At 41.5% G+C, this 24052-nt stretch overlaps 2 protein-coding genes across 12 annotated transcripts in view; one reads left to right on the top strand and one right to left on the bottom strand.

Moving 5' to 3' along the window:
- DOCK7 (dedicator of cytokinesis 7) overlaps positions 1–24052 on the bottom strand; it is a 164663-nt gene that overhangs the window by 79354 nt on the left and 61257 nt on the right. For all 11 annotated transcript variants that reach the window (XM_075936139.1, XM_075936135.1, XM_075936137.1 and 8 more), the window contains exons 12-14: positions 23628–23770; positions 21491–21584; positions 20840–21002 (exon numbers count right to left, since the gene is read on the bottom strand). In XM_075936139.1, coding sequence (XP_075792254.1) covers positions 20840–21002; positions 21491–21584; positions 23628–23770 — 400 coding nt within the window. The remainder of the gene's footprint in view (positions 1–20839; positions 21003–21490; positions 21585–23627; positions 23771–24052) is intronic.
- ANGPTL3 (angiopoietin like 3) lies at positions 6391–15508 on the top strand. Its single transcript, XM_006126759.4, has 7 exons — positions 6391–6980; positions 8048–8158; positions 8960–9074; positions 10414–10527; positions 12136–12231; positions 13894–14166; positions 15327–15508. The coding sequence occupies exons 1-7, from the start codon at positions 6486–6488 to the stop codon at positions 15506–15508; spliced, it is 1386 nt and encodes a 461-aa protein (XP_006126821.2). The 5' UTR covers positions 6391–6485.

The following is a 24052-nucleotide window of genomic DNA, read 5'->3' on the forward strand; positions in this document are numbered from 1 at the left end:
CTGTTCTGAGCAAGCTTTCCATGAAGCCACCAGACCATGAGGTGAAGGGATCAAAGGTCTGGGTGGCACAGATGTCCGCGGTCCTGTATGATGAGATCCAGGAGCAGAGGAAGAGGGACGGGTGATTGTAACAACTCCGAGAGGGTGGGATACCGGTACTGTTGGGCCAAAGGTAGGGCTATCAGGACAAAGCTTGCCTTACCTCTGCAGAGCCTGAGGAGCATCTTTTGGACCAGTGGAAATGGGAGAGAATCAAGAAATGTGTCTGCTACAGACCCTGGTCTGGGAATCCAGAATGATCAGAAGCGCGAGCAGTTCTGGATTGTCCCAGGAGGCGAAGAGGTCTATCCAGGGAAATACCCACTTCTGGAAAATGGAGTGGAGGACATCTGGCTGGAGTGACCGTTCGTGAGCAAAGAAGTGGCAGCTGAGACAATCCACTAACTGATTCTGGACCCCTGGGAGGTACAATGCCTTCAGGTGAACAAAGTGGGCTAGGTAAAATTCCCACAGACGCAGGGCTTCCAAGCACAGAGGAGATGACCAGGCCCGCCTTGTTTGTTGAGGTAGTACATGGTGGTCATATTGTTTGTCATGGCCAACACGCACTATCCCTGGATGTGAGGTAGAAAAGCAAGACACGTGGCGTGCCTGGAGCTTGTAGACATTGATGTGCAGAGGCAGTTCCTCCATCTTCCCCCAAGGTGAGCCCCCCGAGGTGAGGCCCCCAGCCCAAAGTGGACCCATCTGTGACTAGAGAAACCATGGGTTGTGGAGTGTGAAATGGAATGCCAACTATCACCAACTATCACCATTGGAGGCCTGGATCATGTGGCAGGGAATTGTGACCACCCTATTGATGCTGTCACATCCCAGACAATATGTGGATGCCAGCCAAGACTGGAGAGGTCGAAGGCAGAACCTGGCAAACCGGACTGCACAGGTGCCCACTGCCATGTGCCCCAGAAGCTTGAGCTACATCCTGGCTGTGGTGACTGGGAAGGCAGCGAGCGATTGCAGCAACTGTGTTAGCGCCACAAATCGTTGCTCTGGCAGAAAGGCCCCGGCTCTGGTGGTGTCAAGTACTGCCCTGATGAACTCGATCCCTTTTGTGGGCATGAGGGTCGACTTCCTGGGGTTGAGTAGCAGCCCTAACTGCTGCAGGGTGGCCCACCAGCTATGCGACTGCTTGATTGCTACATGGAACTAGGCGTCCTTTAGGCTGGGGGTGGTGTACCAATCCTCCGGATCCAAGAAAGGGATAATGGAGCTCAACAAAACCATCCAGAACTTGTGGGAGGAAACAAACTTGTTGAGTTCCCTGAGGTCTAGGATGGATCGGAGACCTCTCTTAACATTGGGGACAAGGAAATAGTAGGAGTAAAAATCCCTGCCCCTGAGATTCCGAGGCACCTCCTCTATCGCTCCAAAGTCAAGAAGCTCATGCACCTCCTGAAGGAGGAATTACTCAACAGAGGGGTTTTGAAGAGGATGGGTAGGGAGGGTCAGGAGAGGGAAAAGGAAGTGGAATAGGATACAGCAGCCCACCTCCACACACCGAAGGACCCAGGGTCTGAGGTGATGCCAGCCCAGGCTCAGTGGAAGCAGGATAGACAATCTATGAAGGGATAAGAATTTGTCAATATCGGTACTCTGTCCTCAGGTGTACCTTCAAAATGCCTGCTTAGACCCCGAGGAAGGCTTGGATTGTCCCTGACTGTTGCCAGATGGAGGCCTGGATGGCTTGCGACAGGGATATCAAGACTACTGATTTGAAAAATCAGTCCTGGAATGAGGAGGGAAAGTCCTCTGTGAGGACTGCAGTTTGAAGGTGTTACATTGCATAGACAAAGCATGTATTCCCAAGGATTTCATGGTGTTATGAGAGTCCTTAAAGCTACGTAGTCACAAATTAGTTTGTTCCACAAAAAGGATCACCCAGTCAAAGGGAAGGTCCTGTAGGGTTTGCTAAACCTTGGGGAGAAGGTCCAACAGTTGGAGCCAGGCAACCTGGTGTATGGCAATGCCAGAGAAGAGAACCCACAGCACCGAGTCTCCAGTGTCCAGAGAGACCTGGAGGCAGGTTCGGGAAACCATCTTACCATCCTGGATCAGGGCAGCAAACTCATCCCAAGATTCTTGAGGGAGCAAGTCCTTACATTTCAGTAAAGAATCCCAAGAGCTATAACCATAATGACTCAGGATAGCCAGTTGGTTTGCTATCCGGAGTAACGGTCCTCACACAGCAGACCCCCTTTTGGCCAAACAGGTGAAGGCACTAAGCACTTTTTGACTTAGGCACTGAAGCTTGAGGACCCCGATGCTCCTTTTTATTCATCACCTTCATCACATGGGAATATGGCGGAGGGTGGACAAACAAATATTTAAACCCCTTGATAGGGACAAAGTATTTTCTCTCTACCTCCTAAGCCATGGGGGCAAGATAGCCAGGATTTTGCCATAGTCTTGGCCAAGGTCAGGTCACCCTGGAAGGTTAAAGCTAAGGACCAGGAGCAGGTCCTGCAAAGCCCTGTAGTCCATGGGAGGAAGGACTCATAATAGAGGTGCCCACCAATGCCTAGTCTGGGGAAGAAAATGAAGAGGCCACTGGGGAAGACAGAAGTCGAGCAATACCATAATCTATGGTTCGGCAAAGGTCCTCAGTGCCAGTCAGTATGGGAACAATTGGAGCAACGAGACAGCTTTGAACCCGATCATTATCTGCTCACCATGGAAGGAAAGGAAACATTCCCTGAGGAAAGGTAGGGAGTGAATGTGTATACATGCACCTATGTTCCTTTCATGAAAGCCACTTTTTTTCAATTTTGTGATGTGTCCGATTAGGTTGAGACAGGCAGGGTGAAGCCATGTTACACATGGCATTTTTTGAAAATCTGATTATAAATTAAGAACATGGTACGGTCACTTGTGCCATAAGCTGAGCAAGGTGCCAAAAGCACCACAGACCAGAAGAATGCAACAAGTGGCGTAAAGCTGTCTTTGACTCCCTGTCCCACTTGAGTTCTGCACCCAGTATGGCTTTACTGGATCCAAGGACTAGGGCCAATGTCTTTAAAATATTTGAGGGTAAAGAATTTAAAACCATGGATTGCCCTTTTGATGCCACTTTTCTTTGCCTGATATTTTAGATGCATTTCAGGATCAAATTCCTAATTATTCACAGCCCCATGTGATGCTGGCTGTTCATTCATACCACTGTCATTGCACAAGTATTTCCCTCCAGACATTTTCTAGTGGTTTGTCTCAGCATTGTTCCAAAAGAAGACCCTCAACATGGTCTCCTGATGCAGACTCTTACTAGCAGGCTGCATTGCAGGGCCCAAGTCTGCTGGGGCTGTTGTCTCTTGGCAAGACTATCTCCTTGGGATACTGCGAGAAATGTGCTTGTGGACTGCTATGACTATTACATCAGATTATTTCTTGTATTTGCTTTGATCACAAGCCAGCACATTTATAATGAAATTCCACTGCCCAGAACTATGGACCTTATCCAGATTCTTTCCTGTCATTTTTCTGTGGCTGGTGCACATGAGCTAATCTGTCAGGTGTCTGCTGCATTAGTTTAATACATTATTCTGGCTATTAATATGTCCAATGGAGTTTAACGATCTTTTCATGTCACTTGGTAATTTATGTTTTCTGGTACGTCGCCAAAGTTTCGTCACGTGGAGGTTCAGCGCCAGGGTTAAAAACTTCAATGCCATATGCTTTCCTGTTTCACGCTGAGTTACACGCACTTATGCAAATAAATAAATACACATCTCTCCACTCTGAGGAAAACCCTTGGAAATCCTCCAAAGTGCTAGAGTGCAAATTATATTCACTGTAGGCAGATTTCTTAAATTTTGATGTGATTGCTCCAGAAGCAGCTTCTGTTAGTTCAAAACTTCATTTCTCGCAAACTGGTTGGTTCTACACCAGGCAATCATTCCAGCCACAAAGCTAAACACTCCTCAGATCACCTTGCAAAACCACCCTCCCCAAACATCATTTATTTAAGACAATATCTAAATCATGGAGATGGATCTTAAGGAGAAAGGTCTAAGGGTATGACTATACGATGGAGATAATACTGGTGTAGCTAAACTGGAATAGTTATGCCGGCATAGCTTCATAGTGTAGAGTTTATGCTCCTTTCTATTTTCCTTACTAGGATTTGACTTCCACTTCTTACACAATGCTTTTTTATCTCTCACTGATTCTTTTACTTGGTTGTTAAGCTAAGTGGCACTTTTTTGGTTTTCTTATTGTGTTTTTTTAATTTGGGGTATACATTTGAGTTGGGCCTCTATTGTGGTGTCTTTGAAAAGTTTCCATGCAGCTTCCATTACTTTTGTCACTGTACCTTTTAATTTCTGTTTAAATAACCTCATTATTGTGTAGTTCCCCTTTCTGAAATTATATGCCACAGTGCAGGGTTGCTGACGTGTTTTTCCCACCATGGGGATGTTAAATTTTATTACATTATGGTCACTATTTCCAAGTGGTCCAGCTGCATTTACCTCTTGGACGAGATCCTACACTCCACATAGGACTAAATCAAGAATTGCCTCTCCCGTTGTGGGTTCCAGAACCAGCTGCTCCAAGAAGCAGTCATTTAAGGTATCAAGAAATTTTATTTCTGCATCCTGTCCTGAGGTGACATATACCCAGTCAATATGGGGATAGCTGAAATCCCCCACTATCATCAAGTTTTTTTATTTTGATAGCCTCTCTAATCTTCCTTAGCATTTCATCATCACTATTACTGTCCTGATCAGGTGATCGATAAAATATCCCTACTGCTATATTCTTATTATTAGAGCATGGAATTACTAGCCATAGAGATTCTATGGAACATTTTGGCTCATGTAAGATTTTTACTTCATTTGATTCTACATTTTCTTTCTTTTATAGTGCCACTCCCCCACCAGCACGACCTGTTTTGTCCTTCCGATATATTTTGTACCCTGGTATGACTGTGTCCCATTGATTGTCCTCATTCCACCAAGTTTCTGTGATGCTTATTATATCAATATCCTCCTTTAATACAAGGCACTCTAGTTCACCCATCTTATTTAGACTTCTAGCGTTTATGTATAAACAATTGGAAAATGTGTCACTATTTATCTGCCTGCCATTTCCTGATGTGTAGACTCTTTTTCACCCGATCTTACCCATAATTTATCATCTGCCATCCTCTCCTCCTTTCTAGAACATAGAAAATCTCTATCATCTCTACCCTCCTCTCAGAGATGTCTCTATCCCCGTGGTCCCCAACCTGGTGCCCGCGGGCGCCATGGCGCCCGCCAGGCTCTTTACATGCGCCCGCGGAGCAATCTGGGCTGACAGGTGCCAGCCCCGAGCGCATGGCCGGTCCCGGCCCCGGGGGCGCCGCGCGTACCCTTGCCAGCTCCAGCGCCGGCCTTGGCCCCGCCCACGGGAGCACCGCGCGTGCCCTTGCCGGCTCCTGCGCCGGCCTTGGCCCCGCCCCCGGGGGCGCCGCGCGTGCCCTGGCCCCGGCCCCGGCCTTGGCCCCGCGGCGCTTACGGGGGGAGCGCTGGTCCCGGGCGCGTGGCACTTACGGGGGGCAGGCGCCGGCCCCGGGCGCTTGCCAGGGGGCGCCTTCCCCGGCCCCGTGGCTATGGGGGGACCCCGCCCCCGGGCATGCGGCTGGGGGGGGGCCGCCCCCGGGCAGGCAAGTGTCCCCGCCCCCTGGCGCCCGGCGGGCGAACGGCCACGCCCCCTGGCGCCCGCCAACCTGAAAAGGTTGGGGACCACTGCTCTATCCAATCCATGTGCTCCTCCACACCTGTCAGCTTTCCCCCAGCCCTTAGTTTAAAAACAGCTCTGCAACCTTTTTAATGTTAAGTGCCAGCAATCTGGTTCCATTTTGGTTGAGGTGGAGCCCATCCTTTCTATATAGACTCCCCCTATCCCAAAAGTTTTCCCAATTCCTAATACAACTAAACCCCTCTTCTCTACACCGTCATCTCATCCACGCATTGAGACTCTGAAGCTCTGCCAGCCTTCCTGGCCCGCGCATGGAACTGGAAGCATTTCAGAGAATGCTACCATAGAGGTGCTAGATTTCAATCTCTTTCCTAGCAGCCTAAATTTGGCCTCCAGAACCTCTCTTCTACTCTTCTCTATGTCATTGGTACCTACATGTAACCACAACCAGGCTCCTCCCCAGCACGACACATAACAGAATAGCAGGCATATTGGAAATCTAAGTACTAGTTTAATCAGCAACAGGCTGGTCACACAGCTTTATCTTTCCAGATATCCCCTGGACAGGACAGAGGTTACATTAGTTCAATTATGCATGGTTTAATGATCAACTTAATCAGTTTGCCTTTTCTGAAGTGAACAGGAGTATATATAGGTTAAAATGTTTAACTTAGAACCACCATACAGCAAAATTTGTAACTAGGGAAAACATCTATGTTCAAAACTACCTTAGGACATTGGAAACCGACAACATGAAAATAGCTGTCATCTTTCTTTTTATTGCCCCTTTTGCTATTTCAAGTAGTCTTGACAAAGACTATTCTTCCTTTGATTCTGCATCTCCTGAGCCAAAACCAAGATTTGCCATGTTAGATGATGTGCGGATTTTAGGTAATGGACTTCTCCAGCTTGGACACGGCCTTAAAGACTTTGTCCACAAGACCAAGGGGCAAATGAATGACATCTTTCAAAAACTTAACATATTTGACAAGTCCTTTTATGAGCTCTCACTGCAAACCAGTGAAATCAAGGTAGAAGAAGAAGAGCTCAGAAAAACAACTTCCAGATTACAGGCCAACAATGAAGAGATAAGGAATATATCACTAGAGTTGAACTCAAAGATTGAAGACCTATTACATCACAAGACTGAGCTTCAAGAGAAAATAGGAGGGCTGGAAGAGAAAGTAATTAAATTAGTCCACATTCAGCCTGAAATTCAAGAATCGAAAGAAATGACTTCACTCAAAGTAAGTAGACTTGAGGAAACCCAGAGGGCAGAAAGCCAAAATAACTAGGGATATTATTTTAGGGAGTGATGCTCTGAAAGCCCTATAATATAGTAGCATAATAAAAAGCAATATAGTATTTTGAAAAATAAGATTTGTATATAAATCTGGAGAATAACAGTCTTGTAGAAATCAATTCAAGTGTCTTATTATGGACCATGAAATGCCATCAGTTTTAAAGCATAAATACCAAAAAGAAATCAGGGAGGAAATTCGCTTGAAAAGAGATGGAATGACATGGCCCTACATATCTGATCTCTGCTTTAAAAAATCCATTTCAAAGTACACTAAAGCATAATAGTAAAACCCTTAGAAATCAGCTTAACACTACAGCGCAATACAACTCATTGCAAAATGGTGGCTTACGTGAATTCTGGTAGGTTTAATGTGTATAAGATTCAGTAAAATTTATTTAAAACATGAACTTTAAAGAGGGATATCTATGGTACTTTTATGGCCCCCCAACTCCACAGTACCTGAGTGCCTTATAATTTTCAGTATAGTTATCCTCACAACACCCCTGGGAGGTAAGGCAGTTCTATTATTCCCAATTTTCAGCCAGGATCTGAAGCACAGAGAGGCTGGTGACTTGCCCACGGTCACATAGGAAGCATGTAGCACCATAAGGAAATTAACCCAGGTGATCCAACAACTAACCACTGGAGCATCCTTCCTCTCCATTAGTCTAGTGATATTTATATAGTTCAATTAAAAACACAAGACAGTATAAAAAAAATCATTCTTTGCCTTACTTAAAATGGACAGTTTTGCTCAAGTAAGAACTACAGAAATGGATAAAAAAAATGGCATAAATACTTCCTCCAGAGGAAAAGAAAGGATTCTGCCTCAAAAGGCAGGACAATGAAGGCAAAATTAAAGGAAAGAATGACTACTGAGGTTATGCCTTTAAAAACTGACACCAACTAAAACAGTTGGTGGAAGACAACTATTGCTCAGGCATTAATCTGACCTTACTAACACACACTGAAAGATGTATTTGATTAAGCTCCACTTTCTTTCTCCTCCAGAATTTTGTACAGCAACAGGATACCCACATTAGGCAACTACTCAAAGTTGTACAAGAACAGCACTCACAACTTGATAAACAGCACAATCAAATAAGGGAGCTGGAAGAAAAGGTAGAGTAACCAGTTAGTTTGACTATACAGTATTCTCATTTCCAGAATTCATTCTGATTGTCTGAGACTGCAGGAGGGGTAAAGGGGAAGAATTAACCCTCTGGACCAAAATGCAAATCTTTTTGTAGACACAGGAATGCTTAGTATAAAGCTCTGCACCGTGGACTATAAAACCCAACGGGGGGGGGGGGGGGGGATATTTAGAGTTGTAACTTTTCTCATTTGGCTTAATTCTCTAATCACCTATCTCTCTGTTCTTCCAACTCCTTCCCATCTCCTGCCTCTCAGTTTTATTTTCTCTTTTTCCTCTATCTGCTGCTTTATTCACCTCAACACAGCACCATGCCTGTGCACTAAAATGTTTAACCTCTCTTACCACAGCTGTGGGTACAATTGATGTGGTTTTGAAACTGACATGATTTTATTTAACTTCATTCTTCAGAGTGAAAAGAAAAGACTTTTTAGTGCAGGGCCCAAGGGCTTCTTAAACTATTTAAATGTTGGGACTAGTTTGGGGACACATGTAAAATCCATCCATCAATCAAGACACATGCCAAATGCACTACTAAGCTGCCAATTTCCTTATCATAGTGAAGGAGTTTTAGAAACCAAATATGACTTTCAAAGAGGCATCTTAGCCTTAAGATATTCAAAATCTCCAGGAACATTTATAAATACTTCCATATTATACTCTAAAAATGAATACAGTGCATCGACTTAGTGAATTAAGTAACTTTTGATTACTATTTCAGGAGCTTGGGAGATCAATAACATAATTATCAATAATATTCTTCCTTTCAGCTAAGCAATACAGATTTTCACGAAAACACAGAGAGTTCATTTTCTCTGAAGCAAATGGAACCTAGGATCATTCCCTTTCCTTCACATAATTCTACAGCTCCAGCACAAGTTAAAGGTAAGATCATATGATGCTTTAGGTATGAATGTGTAACACATTGTGTTTTTATATATATATATATATATATATATATATATATATATATATATATATATATATATATATATATATATATAGAGAGAGAGAGAGAGAGAGAGAGAGAGAGAGAGAGAGAGAGAGAGAGAGAGAGAGAGAGAGAGAGAGAGAGAGAGAGAGAGAGAGAGAGAGAGAGCGCGTGTGTGTGTGTGTGTGTGTTTGTGTGTGTGTACACATGTTCACTGTTAAATGTGCAGATACAGGAGGCTTTTACCTTTCTTTTCTAGTTTGTATATCAAGCCAGTGCTGATGAAAGGGACTGCGATTTCAGCACTGGAAACTCAAGTGCTTTATTTAACCATATAAAATGTTGCAGCAGTGCACATTTCCACACACTGACCCACAAATTTCCCTCCACTTTGACAAAGTGGGATAACTTCTAGGATTGAAATAGTCCAGTCTGGCAGGCAATTCAGTCTTTGGCCTCTCCTTTGGTTACATTTGACATCACACATACAAGGCAGCACCTTTATTGGCAGTTTTGATGGTGCCGATATTTATCTACTGGGAAATGGACTGAGAACCCCAAACTCATTTCACAGAGGCCACTGACAGGACATTGGATTAGCCTTTTAAAGCTCACCAGCATTTTCAGACTCCAGCAATAGGAATTCAGTCTAATTCAAACATCCTCTCATTAGAAGGTTGTGGAAAAATATCACTATTTCCAAAATCTGTACTCAGACTTTTGTATGTCCAAGAATCCCTTTTGTAAGGATTATCTAAATTGAAACCTTGCCTAGTGGAGCAAACACCAGCTAGTAGGGATGTAAATAGGCAGTACAAAAGTTAATCAGTTAAATGATTTAATTGTAATCATTTACCCGGTTAACCATGGGGCTAGGGTCCCGTGGCCAGCTCCTCCAACTCAGGCCTCCAAAGGCAGAGGGCTGGAGGACTGCTGCAGTCAGCCAAGCTCGCACCATACCATGAGTGGGGGGCTGCCCCCCCATCACCTCTAGTTAACCAGTTACCTGGTAAGGATACTGTTACGACTTAATGCTTACCGGTTTACTGGTAAACCAGTTAACCTTTTACATCCCTACCAACTACCCAGACAGCCAAACACTTTGCCTGTGATGTAATGTTTACCTTTAGAATCTAATTTGTTCATTTCACAAAGACCGTCATAAAAGAGCTACTCCAGTTTTGGTCTTGTACCAACATGCTTGATAAAGGCAACTAGCTCTGCAGCACTGGATCCTTCTAGCTTCCTAAATGCAAAGATATATTTGTAATTCTTTAATTATTACTATTCCAGGTCTTGCTACTGACTGCACTGCCCTTTACAAGAGAGGTGAACGGACCAGTGGCATTTACTCTATTAAGCCCAACGGATCTGAAGCTTTCAATGTCTTTTGTGAAGTGAAAACTGGTAAGACCAGTTATGCTAGAAGCAGTGTAATTCTTGCTTTAACAGTTTACTGACAAACTGAAAATGTATTTATAGCCCTAAAATGTACACAGACTTACAGCAGGCCACCTAGAAAGTTGTCAAGTATTATAAGTCTGAATGCAGCCAAGGGCATTCCAAATTCTTCCCGACTTTTCAAAATACCATAGAGTATTGAAGAAATCACTTCCACTTTTTGTTCAGTCTATTCTTCGACATAAGCAAGAGACATACACATTAGCATCTAAGGGAACTAGCTTTTCATCCCTACAGCCAAATGACCACTAAAAGCAATGATTATTAACAATTTAATATAAGCAACTAGTTAGTAACTTTACTAAATTAAAAGTTAATTGCATCGCACTCACCATGGCCTACTAACACCAGTTATGCTTTGAATAGTCTGACACACACATTTTTTTTTTTAACAGTGGTTTTCAAACTAAAGGTCATAGCCCAGTACTGGGTTGTGGAATGTCAGACACTGGGTCTCTTTGCAGCAGAATGATCAGGTGAACCTTCCTTTCTCCCATATTATCCTATCATAGCAGAGTCTCTCAGACCGACAGTGCTGCAGTATGTTCAGCGCCCTCTTGGCTCCTTGATCTCTGGCATAGCTGCCTAGATTTTCCAGGAATACACTGATGCAAACACAGTGAGGCAGGGTGATATGTTTGGATGTGCAAACATGGTTGGCATGTAGTTTCATTGTAAAAAGAAGCTGCAGCAGGGTCATCAGTCAACCATGTTTGCTGTAACTGGGTCAGATGAGGGTGTCATGACCTAGTTACTACAACAACAACAAGCAGTCCCACTGCAGAATTTGCCTTGTATGCTTTATACCGGTGGTTTTCAAACCTTTTTTCTCATGACCCATTTGAAGAAGATTGTTCATCCCTGGACCCAACATAATTTGACTAGAGTGTGGGCTCCAGGGTGAGGCTGAGGATGAGAGCTTTGGAGTGTAGGGTGGGCCTCTGGCTTTGCAGGGTGTCAGGGCTGGGGCAGGAGGGGCTTACCTTGAGCAGCTCCCAGTCAGGGGTGCAGCAGGGGTGCTAAGGCAGCTTCCTGCCTCTCCTGGTATCTCAGACAATGCTGCTCCCAGAAGCAGCCAGCAGCAGGCTCTCAGCCAATGGGAGTGTAGAGCTAGTGCTTGGGGCAGGGGTCGTGCACGGAGCCCTGTGCGCTCTCTTCCCCCTCCACAAAGGAGCTGGACCTGCTACTGGCTGCTTCTGGGGCACAGTGCAGTCTGCCAGGATGGCAGGTAGCCTGCTTAGCACCGCAGCTGGGACACCTGTTCACCCTACAGCAATGAGATCCAATGCCTGACATTCCACAACCCTGTACTGGGTCGTGATGCGTAATGTGAAAACGACTGCTTCATGTAAATGTTAGCATAATAGCCTAAGAGGCTACCACTGAAGATAAATTTATTGCCTCTAAGTGGTATTTATAAAATGCCCAGCAAATCTACCAACGTGGAACAATTAACGTCTCATTTTATCTGTTGCTATACTCTTGTCAGAGTCCAAAGAAATGGTTATAATAAGCTAACAAGTTTATGGTTTATTTCCTTTTTGTCATTCATAGACAGCTCCTGGACAGTAATTCAAAACAGAGTTGATGGATCACTAGATTTCAACCAAACCTGGGAGAGCTACACCAATGGTTTTGGTGACCTCAATGGTAAAGGCACTTTTTGCTTCTTCATTTTTTTTATACACTATTAGCTGGTTTCAACTACTGAAAACTTGGATGAAACTAGCAGAATCACCCACCAGCAGACAGAAACAAGCCAAGCAATGTCAGCAGCTCACATAGCCAATGCGAGACACTGTATATTGCATACCATATATAACAACTATTGTCCCAAATTTCGCAAAGCACTTAAACATGTGCTCAGGAGCTTTGCTAATCAGGACTTAAAAGAATAATTTCTGCTTCAAATATTATTTTCTTTAGATTCTGGCTTTTCCAAACTCTCCAGCCAAAGTTCTAGGTTTCCTTGACACATGAACACAAGAATACACATTGAAACCAGCAAAGTAAGCAGCACTTCTTCCTCCCACCACATCATGTTTAAACTAATACCACCACGTGAATTGCTTAAGCTCAGGACAGCATTAGGGTGACAGTATTTTTCTCTACACACATCTCCCAATCATTGGCAGCCAATCATGTTACCTGGACATGGATAGTGAGGAAACACCCATATTTATATTAGTTAATAATCAACTCTATGACCATTACTAATGCCAAGCATTGGCTAAGAGCTTGCCTGTCCAGCAGATTTCTCCATGCATCTATTTAAAATTGCTTGATTCTCCTTTTACCAAAAAAATGACTCACCATGGCAGGATACAGGGTGGCAGATTAAAAAGCCACCAATTTCCACCGCCACTCAGAACAATGGGTAGAGAGCAGCATGACATCAGCTATTGCCTTCTTTCACATCCTCCACAGTGAAACATTGCTCTATTCCTCTCACTGGTGTTGGAGCACAAAAGAGGACTGAAACAGGCATTTTCTCATGTAACAGGACTCCACTCTTATTTTAAGGAATGTCCCTTACTTGGTGTATATTTCCCACATCAATATAGGATGTGTTTTGTTCCATAGGTAGAAAAAAATCAGGCAAAGGATCATACAATTATACTGAGATATCAATGTATGATTGTGGCTGTGCAGGATTTTCTAACGATCAAAAAATGGAAGGGTTCTGGTTCTTGAAGGAAGTAATATCCTGTTGGTTTTTTTCCAAAGAACTTGTCCTTTGTTCCTTGAGATGTAGGTGGCCTCTTGCCTGCGTATCATTCACATTTGGTAGGATCAGCAGTGGACAAATTAAGAAGTTGGTGCATACTCTGCTAAACATGTTCAACTATGAAAAAGGACATGAAAGAGGAAAAACTACTCTAATTATATCCACTTTTTTGGATATGAGGACATCAAAATCCCAATTTAGGTCCTACCACCACCACTCCCACAACCACAAGCGAAATTCATTTCCATTAGCATTAAGTTTTATAAATGTCACTTGCTTCACTTATCATACGCTTTCAGTTAGGCATGTGTTTTAAATGTCTGGAGTCCCCTTTGCAGGCCTTCACGAGTGCAGTAAAAATTAGGAGAGGTTCCATTTCATTTATGTATCTAGTTTTTATTGATCACAAGTGTGCAATTAAAAAGATGTAAACAAAAAGAATGTTTCAGGAGACTCTCTGAAAAGATCAAGAGTTCCCAAGACTCATACTATTGATTTAATTAAAGCAATGAATAAACCTTTATAAATAATTGTATTCCATCTTAACTCCATATTAATGATATTCATGTCACTTGTCCATACAGGGGAATTTTGGTTGGGACTAGAGAAGATATATTCCATTGCTAACCAAGCTGACTACATTTTACGTATTGAGCTGAAAGACTGGAGAGATAATAAACACTACGTCGAATACACATTCACATTGGGAAGTTCAGAAACAGACTACACACTTCTTCTTTCAGAGACCTTAGGAAATATTTCCAATGCACTGCCTGAACAAACAAAACTGAGGTTCTCCATAATGGATCATGACAACGCTACAAGGAGAGATTTCAACTGTCCACAAAGATATTCAGGTATCAGTACTTGAAGCAAATTAAAGTTCCAGTTCCTTTGTTACACTAGCTATAACTTCATGAATTAAGGAAATCTATTTATAATCACTCAGCTGTCATAGATATTGGAGACTGTCATAGATATTGGAGACTGACAAGACAAGTTCACAAAATCTCTCCCCTGCAAATGAATATACAGTGAGCCCTCGCTACTTCGCGGTTCGACCATCGCGGATTCACGACTTCGCGGACTTTTTTTATATCCGTATCATATCGTGCTTGCCTATTGTCTTTATACTTTCATATCATTCGTCATTACAGATGGCTTTTGTGCAGCATTAAAGAATGATATGGAATTACAATACAGTATAGGCTAATCACAGGGGAAACTTTGTAGGGGGTGGGGGGACCTATCGGTTTCTATTTACAGTACGTAAATATGGTCTCCCTACTTCGCGGATTTTCAGCTATCGCGGTCGGGTTTGGAACCTATCTACCGCGATAAACGAGGGTTCACTGTAAACTAAAATAATAATTATCAGCACTTACATAGTGCTTTTTCTCTACAGATTTCAGAGTCCTGAGACACTGCCTGAGCATTATTATCCCATCTCACAGGTGGGGAAAACAGAAGTACAGAAATTACTTGCTCATGGTCGTAGAGTGAATTAGTAGCAAAGACAGAAATGGAACTCAGAGAGGAGTTCCTGGTTCATTAAGTCCATAGGAGTTTTGCCAAAGATTTCAGGAGAGCCAGGAGCTTGCCTCCTGAGTCCTGGGTTCTAGTCTAGCAGTCAACCACTGGAGACTACACTTTCTACAAGTAACTCCTTCTTGCACCCAACAGAAGATGGACTGGATATTAACTCCACTCGATCATACCCAGGCAGGCCACAATTAAGCTTGTAGCTCAGTTTCTATTTACAGCCTCATTTTGGCCTGCTGTAAAATGTACCCTAATTCATATTTACCTCAAAACTGATAAACAGATGTAAGGAAAAACTAGAATTTTCCTACATATTTAAAATTAAAAGTCAGAGTCTAATACCGACCTCAGTGGGAGTTGGATGAGGACTAGAGCAGCCTCAATTTGAAAATACAATCCAAATCAGTAACCAGAGTCTGATGCCAAAAAGTAAAAGTAAAATTTGGACTAAATGACACCAAAATATTGTTTGCAGGTGGCTGGTGGCACAGAGCATGTGGGGAAACAAATCTGAATGGAAAATATATCAATCCAAGATCAGAGGGAAAACTGGAAAGGAGACGAGGAATATACTGGAAGCCTCAGAAAGGAAGATTCTACTTGATCAAGTCAACCAAACTGATGATACATCCTACAGATCTGGAAAGTTTTGAATGAGCCTTCATATTGATGTGTTTCATCAAATACATATACACTGAACATTCAACATATCATGAACTAATAATCAGGGCTGTACGCCCAAATACAAGGCACAGATTCCATACTATTCAATGACACAACAAGGAGCAATCTGTTATGGTCTTATAGTATATGTTGAGACTATTGTTATTTTTTCAAATAGTAACATATTTCAAGTTCAAAACTATCTACGCATCCCAACTGTTGAACACTAGTACCTAGAAACTGGACTTGCTTTGATATTTGAGCAGATTATACTGCATGCAAACAAGAATTTTCAGGCCAATGCATTCATTTCTGGATTTTGTAGAGGAGACTATGCAACATGTTTCAATAAAATAACAGACTGATGGAATTTCACAGAAAACATTTAAGCATTAGTTTTGAAGAAAAAAAGTACTTTATAAAAAGTAACTAGATTCAAGTACATTGTAACCTCTGAACGCGGGGGGAGGGAGGGGAAAGGTGTCCCTAATTTGGGAACACTCATGATATGAACACTGGCAAGTGGAGGCAGAATCAGCTCTGTGCACTGCCACTCTCCTTTCCGTCCAGCTGGGAGAATGGCAGTGCAGTGACACGCTGTGCCGGAGGCTTTTCCATGCCATTCCCATAGTGGCGGGGGAAGTGCATGGGAGCAGGGGACGGGGAGCACCAGGAAAAGTGCCCTGTCCCCACCCTTTTTCCCAGGGTTGCTGGATTAAAGAGGTTCAAGTGTACTATAGTCTTAGACTATATCTATCCTTAAATGAATTGGCAGATAATTCTGCATTTTATGGCACTCTGTGTTTAAATGTGAACATTAAATTGTGTATCTTGTGCCATATCTTCATAGTGCTCATGTCACTATGAAAACTGCATATCTGGAAATCCAGAATATGAATATGAAACTAATCTTTAATATTATACTTTTAAGAATAATTCTTAGGTCCTGTTCCAAAGACTGCTGTTAGTTTTTCGCATGGATTTCAATGGGCTTTCTATCAGTCACCTTTTGGAATTCCTTGGAATCAACTGGACAAACAGCTGTGTTTGAAACAGACCAATTACCTTTAATATAAATAGAAACCAGCCCTGCATCCTGTACCAATTGAAGTTAATGGTGCGACTCAACTAATCACATTGGTAAAGATTAAAAGACTCTGCAGGACCTTCAGTCCCAATCCTGCAAATACTCATCTGCATAATTTTACCCAAATGAGGAATTCGAGAAGCCAATGGGACTATTCAGGCGTGTGTGTCTACGTTTGCACGGTAGGAGCCGTAGAATGTGAATATATTCAGTCATATTGACTTTTCTATCGTATCTAACTGTACTGTAAGAATTTTGTCATATTTTAACACTTGTAATCACTAAAATAAATCCATTTTTTAAAACTATATTTTGTCAAAATGAAAACAAGGTTGAGGATAAATAGCAAATTACAGCAAAACCAAGCATTCATTCAATTCAAGGTCTGATGCCGATGAAACTCCCTCATTACAATCAAAGTAACAGGATCAGTCAAGAGATACCGCACATTTGTACTGGAAATGTTTGATTGTTTGTCTGACACTTTAAAAATCAAGAAAGAAAATTTCCATCAAGAAACTAATTTGTAACATGAATAAAAGAATTTTAAAGGGATTAGTTTTCTATGTGTTGGTTGTACCCATATAGGGGTTTGTCTAGTTCCCAAAGACCAAGGAGACCCATATCAGCTTAGAAGAAAGGTAGTCTGGGGATGAGGATAAAAAACTGTCTTGGTGCTGCTTAAAATCCTCAGTACAGATCTCAAATGCCTGTCAGCATCCTTGGAAGACCAGAAAGGGCAGGACTGTCTCACCAGTACTTCCCACCAGCTTGTCTTCTTCCACCCTACACCCAGGACGGGATCTTCACTCCCCTGCCCAGCCCCGCTGTAACAATGCCTGAGTGATAAATCTACCAATGGCAGCTATTCAGACTGTACTTTGAAGCCCTCCAATTTCAATGCTCTGGAGTCAGGTATTTTCACTGCTAACAGACTAATTCATAGACACAAACTAATTCACTGTCCAACCAAGAAAAGCCATCGTTTCCTGGATAAGTCCCAGTCGCTAGACCCAAAGAAGCCTGCCAACATTTGGGGAAAAAAAGCCATGAGAGATGTCCTGCCCCAGGGAGCAAGGAGTTGGGTCTGCAGAAAGGTTCAAACATACAGGCCATGGGAACGATGGGATAGCCTTGGTGGCCTATTCAAATGTGAGCTCAGCAACATTTGTTTTAGCTTCACCCTCACTGCAAAGTGAGACACACACTTCAGTAAGACATGGATACGGGATAGAGGGCATAAATATATGCATCAATGACTTGATGCATGGATGGTAGGATGGGATTGGGCTAAATCACGTGTCAGACCTGCAGTTTATAGACACATCATCAAAGGACTTCAACACTAGCTATTTCTAGTTCAACTCCTTGGTAAAAAAAACCTCCAGCAGAAGAGAGGGTCTTGACTGGCAGGTATAGTCCCTCACTTTAGAACCCTAACATCTGACCCTCAAGATTCCATGATGAAGAGTGTGAGCTGGGTTCTCCTCTCTCTCCTTTTACTTCCTTCATCTCCTTTCCCCTCTATCACAGAAAGAAAACGAGCCCTGTGTCACCTTTCTGGCTCCCTCCTCCACCCCCCATCTCTGAAAGAGAGACTCCCAAGTGAGCAGAAACGATCATGCTCTCAGCCCACCATCATCTCCTAATTGCCAGGCTTTGAGCTAATAGCTGGGTCCTGGATCAGGCCACTTATGCTTAGTCCATCCTTACCAAATGACTGCAGCCTTCTAGCATGATACAAAAGGGAAGCACGGGAGATTAGGATGGCCAGTGAAGAGAAGAATGAAATAATTTTGAAGGGTAAAGAAAGACTGGTTGTCCAGAGAAGAACACAACCTCTTTTCCCCCCTAAAATCAGCATGTCCTCCCAGGAGTGTAATGAGGATAAATTCATTACAAATTGTGAGGTGCTTAAATATTATGGTAAAGGGGGCAATATAAATACAGCAAATGAAATAGCTAAAGAATATATCTTCAGAAAGAGTTTAAATGGGTAGCTGGTAATAAAAACATTTGTTATATACATACATCTGGGAGAATGTTTTGGTCTTGCAATGTAAAGTGCTGCTTTTCTACATGATCTGCAGGTTATTAGTGCAATTTCAATGCAGGTACTTGATTTTGAAATAAGTTTAATCATTTGACTAGCCATAGGATTTATATCTGAATATGTATCTGAGAATTATGAACAGGTGAACAAAATATTTATTGTGACTATATTAAAGTATTTATTGGAGCTCTATGAAATGTTTATACTCAAATGTGATGCAGAGATGTGAACCGGTAAAATGACGTGGCAGAAAAGGACAGCCCCAGTCAGTAATGCATTTTATTCAGGGGTTTGTGTATTTTTTCTTAAGTAAACTTAGAAAATAAAGGCAGCTAATCTGTCTTCTACTCTGGAGGTAACAATTGGTCAAAAATAGTAGATTATTCTTAATCTTTTCATAAATTTTTTATTTTCATTTTTCACAGGAAAGATATTCTTTTCCCATCCCCCACCCTCCCACACACACACACAAAAAGTGGGGGAGAAGGAGGAACGTGACGAAAAAGTGTTAGTGAAATCAAAATACTCAAAACTGAACACACCACAATTTGGCTACGTCTACACTGCAGGCTTCTTGCGCAAAAACATTTTGCGCAAGAGTTCTTGCGCAAGAGAGCGTTCACACTGCTGTGTGTTTTTTTACAAGAGCATCCACACTGCCATGGACACTCTTGTGCAAGAAGGCTTATTCTTCATAGAAAGAGGAATAACTCTTGTGCAAAAAGCGCTGTGTTCTTACGATTTACTGTACTTTTTCTCGTGCAAGAACGCTCTTGTAGTGTGGATGCTCCGCATGTTTTTGGGCAAAAACTCTGCAGTGTAGACGTAGCCTTTATGTGTTGTTCCGATGTAATATTTTGAATGATAAAGTCATGTAGTATCACTAGTTCTGTTGATACATTAAAGGGCTGGGTTAAACTCAAAGTTAGTGGAAATTTTTTCTTCTGAACACTTTTTTCAATTAGAAATAGCTTTTCAAAATATACAAACATTTTCTACTAAAATTTTCAAATAGGCTAAGTCTAGATTACTTTTTTTTCCCCTGAAAGAAGATATGCAAATTTGGCACTAATTTGCATATCTTCTTCCAATTGCTTTTTCAAAAGTGGGGTTTTTCGAAAGTGAAAGTCGTCTAGATGTGTATTTTTTAGGGAAAAAAACCTCTCTTGAAAAAACAACTCTTCCTAAAAAAAGGAGGTTTACACGGTTTTTTGAAAAAGGGTTTTTCCCCCCCCAAAAAGTGCGTCCAGACTACTTTCACATTCGAAAAACCCGCTTCAAAAAAGCGATCGGAAGAAGATATGCAAATTAGCACCGAATCTGCATATCTCCTTCCGAAAAAAAAAAGTAGTCTAGATGTACTCATAGTGATAAACATATTTTGTACTGAAAAAATATTTACAAGAAAAATTTCTGATCATCTCTAGGGTCCAACCAAATCTTATGGCCCCTGAGAATGAGATCCTATCTTCCCAAAAGGCATTCTCTCCCTTCTGCTTTCCAAGATGCCACTCTTACAGAATTCCCTGGGACACAAGTGTAAAAGGAAGGAAAGAATGTGCTAAAATGAATCCCTTGTTCAGATCCCTTGGCCCCAATCTCCTGATATAACTGTAAAACTGATCCAGATTTGGGTTTCATTATGTAACAAACACAGCTCATGTTATGATTTCATGTTGTCACTGTGCTGAAATAATTATGATTTTAACACAAAACCACATGAAGCTTGTGAGGTTTCAAATGAAATTTCCTTTGAGGTTTTGGGTTTGTTTGTAACTGAAACTCAAGCAAACCTCACCCAGACCAGAAGTTAAGAAATCTCACTCAGATGCCTCTATGAACTGTATTTTTAATTGTATCCTTTGGTATATATGGTTGTGACAATTTTCTTCCACTATTTGATCTGAGGAAGTGGGTCTGGCCCACGAAAGCTCATTACCTAATAAACCATCTTGTTAGTCTTTAAAGTGCTACATAGTCCTGTTTTTTGTTTCTATGAACTGGTGAGTTTTATGTAGCCGAGGTCCATGAGGTTCTTCAAAGAATAGTTCTACAGACATTTATTTTTTGCGTAAGAGTCTGACTCCTTATTATGTCTTTGGCATGGGGATCTAATGGTGCGGCAGTTTTGCAACAAATCAACCTGCTGATCTCATGGGGATTAAGATGTATTTCAAAATCTTACCTGTAAGTAGTATTTGGAACATATACATCCCTAGCAGGAAACTCCAGTATCTCTCTCGTAGGTCTAACTCTACTATCAGGATATAGTTTGACTTGCAGCAACTCAGGAGTTAGACAGTAATGAGGATTCTCTGGGGCTGGAGATATGTCTATCTTCAACTGAGCTATAGAAAACAAATATTTTATTACAAAAACTGAAAGAGAAATACAAATTCAGAATGTATATTAACACTGCTTTCTAGAGTGGAGATTAATGTATTTGCCTTCTCCTTCCAAAAAACATCCCAAGAGTAATGTCTATTAGCCTGTGAAATAATCTACTAGGGGAAGGATCAGAACCCCCAACACGTGGCACTTTAAATACTAGACTGGGTAATAAATGTACAATCAGAAACTATCCTGAACTGCCAGTGTTATGGTCTACAATAGTGGGATTTTCCCATCTAGAAGATACACATAGATTCTATGATGCCATAGTCCCAAGGCAAAACTATTCATGCAACACTGAAATAAAGGACTGGGGGACACAGATGGGCAACAGAGAAGGAGACAGGAGAAGATGAACCAGGCGGGAGTTGTGAGGGACAAACAATCCTATAATATACAATCCAAAGCTTTACTTCCAGCAGTTTCCATCAAGATACTGAAATACCTGTAATGGGCCTCAGCCTCCGTAAAACTGAAGATGGTCTTCTCATATCTGCAAGGAACTTGTACAAATCTTCATCACTCAAGCGATCCCCTTCCTTTGGTTAAAGAAGAAAATGGTTTAATACAGAGGCTGCATAAGCATTTGATTGGGAAAAAAATAATCTTTTGCCTTCCCACAGCTCACTCTAAACAAGTGGTTGTCAAACTTTTTTCTCATGATCCAGTTGAAGACAATTGTTGATACTGGCCATCACTTTATAGAACTTGGTGACAAACAAAAAGAAAAGGGAAAGGTTTTGGGGGCGGGGGGAAATCAACATTTAGAAAATGTTAACAAAAAAGTTTTCCAAAAAAATTCAAACATATTAAATATGGTTCGGATTCAAATCCTATGAAATGGAAACACCTTTTCCATATTTCAGCCATCTCTCATCATTTACTAATCTACTAAGACGACATGAAGACATGCAGCAAGAGAGCAGCTATGCTACTGAGTAGAGCTGACAGAACATTTTTTAAATTCACAATTTCAATATCATCAACATCTTAAATTTTGGCCGAAAAAGGGGATTACATTTAACCTTTCTGCAGAAGTTACCTCCTCCTCTTTTTCAACAAGCTCCACCACTGTTTCACTAACTCAACTGTATCATCTATGGAAGCCAACCTCTCACACACCCAAATTTAATGAAATAAAAAAAACCCGGTAGGACTAGATTCTCCTTTCATTTACACTGGTTAACTGACACTGAAAGTGAACTATCTTCAGTGAAGTTTTTTCTGATTTACACCAAAATACGCAAGTACAGAATCAGGCCCTCTGACTTCAATGAGAGTAGTCTACCACCCATATTTCAGTAAAACTAGAGCATAAATAATGTTTTCCTATATATAAAGTCTCTCTTTCCACATATTAATAGCTTCCTAGTACAGAATGAATTGGTCCCAAAAATGTCTTTTTTTATTTCATAAATAGGCATTAGGCACCATCAGAGGATAAATAGTAGAATTTCATATAACTCAATTTTTTCCCAACAAGGCACTGCATTAAAGAAAACTGGGAAATGGAAGCATATAGTTTTAGGTCAAGAGTAGTTACTTCAGTTGCTAGTCCACGTGGGAATTAAGAAAGGGATGAATAATAATTACCTCATACATTACTTTACTGAAAACAAAACAGCTTCAATTTAAAAAATAGTCTCGTCTCCCTTACCATCCTCATTCCTCCTTTAATACTAAATGTTTTGAAACATTTCCCTCACTACTGATCCTCAGGGAAATCCAGAGCCTCAGCTGACAGACAGCTGACATTAGCATCACAGTATCAGAAACTAAAGGATTTGTTCTACCATGGGATCTGACCTCCAAGTGCTGAAAATAACTCAAGAACCATTGGCCATTTTCATCTTCCACTGCAGAGTACGATCCTGCTCGTATTGAAATCAATGGTAAATTTCCTACTGAGTTCAACTGAATTATTTCAACAGCACTTGAGGGCACAGTAAAGACTGAGGCTATTATTGTGTGAACTGATGAAGCAACCACCATGGTAAAGGTTATGCTACAATTCATGACCAAACGTAGGCCTAACACATCAAACATTCTTTGGCACGTATTCACTCAAAAAAATAATGAATTCTCACTTGACTGCTCTGTTTTTTCTTCTGGGATTGTTCGAGCAAACGTCAACTGACAGAAATCTTCACAAAAACAGTGAATTTAAAATGTTTATAAGGAACACTGGAGAAGAAGGAACTAATAGTCTCTGAGGAAACCTGTTTTTATGAGTTACACTGACCCAGTCAGGGAACAATGGCAATGCCATGTGCCCTAAGTGTCCACTCAAAACAAAACGACACTGCAAAATTTGACAAATCAATTATTCACAATGAAGGTCTCATAAAGAATCCACAGATCACAACACACTGTTTGCAGATTGTGTCTATACAATCAACTGTCAGCATAAGAAATCAAATCAGATGCTACACAAAGATAATTTGTGAATGGGAAAGCAAGGATAAATTCAGTCAATGGATTATGAGTGATCCTCTCAGCTCTACACTGACCTCACGGGTGGAGGTGAACCAAATCATATTGTGTCATAGGAGGCACCATAATTACTGTGGCTCATACAGTACCTGTTTAAAGAAGTTTGTCACTGTAAGAGTAGCTGGTCTAAAGCTAGTAAGGTTGCAAGCTTCATCTCCACTGGTTGTCCTTTCTAACGAACGCCTTCCAACAATACTGGAGTTCCGTCTCTCTGACCAAGATCCTTTGCGTTCTAATAAAAATAAAATAAAAGGAAAAGGAAAAAAGGGGGAAAGGAAAAGAAAAACAAAGAGCCTACATTTGTTTCAAGCAGATTTTCCACACAGGAAGATAACTGCTGCATTAAAAAAATTATACAATAAGCATGATAGAAGAGGTGGTTATGCTAAGACAATCACACTCCTGAGGCATCAGGAAGCTATGAAGCACAGCTGAATACCTCTGCTTCTTTCATAGCAACCTCACCCCAGTGCCTTATTGCTATTATAAAAGTCTTTATCGTGTGGAGATTTAT

The sequence above is a fragment of the Pelodiscus sinensis genome, chromosome 9 (genome assembly GCF_049634645.1).
Source record: "Pelodiscus sinensis isolate JC-2024 chromosome 9, ASM4963464v1, whole genome shotgun sequence".
Lineage (NCBI taxonomy): Eukaryota > Metazoa > Chordata > Testudines > Trionychidae > Pelodiscus > Pelodiscus sinensis.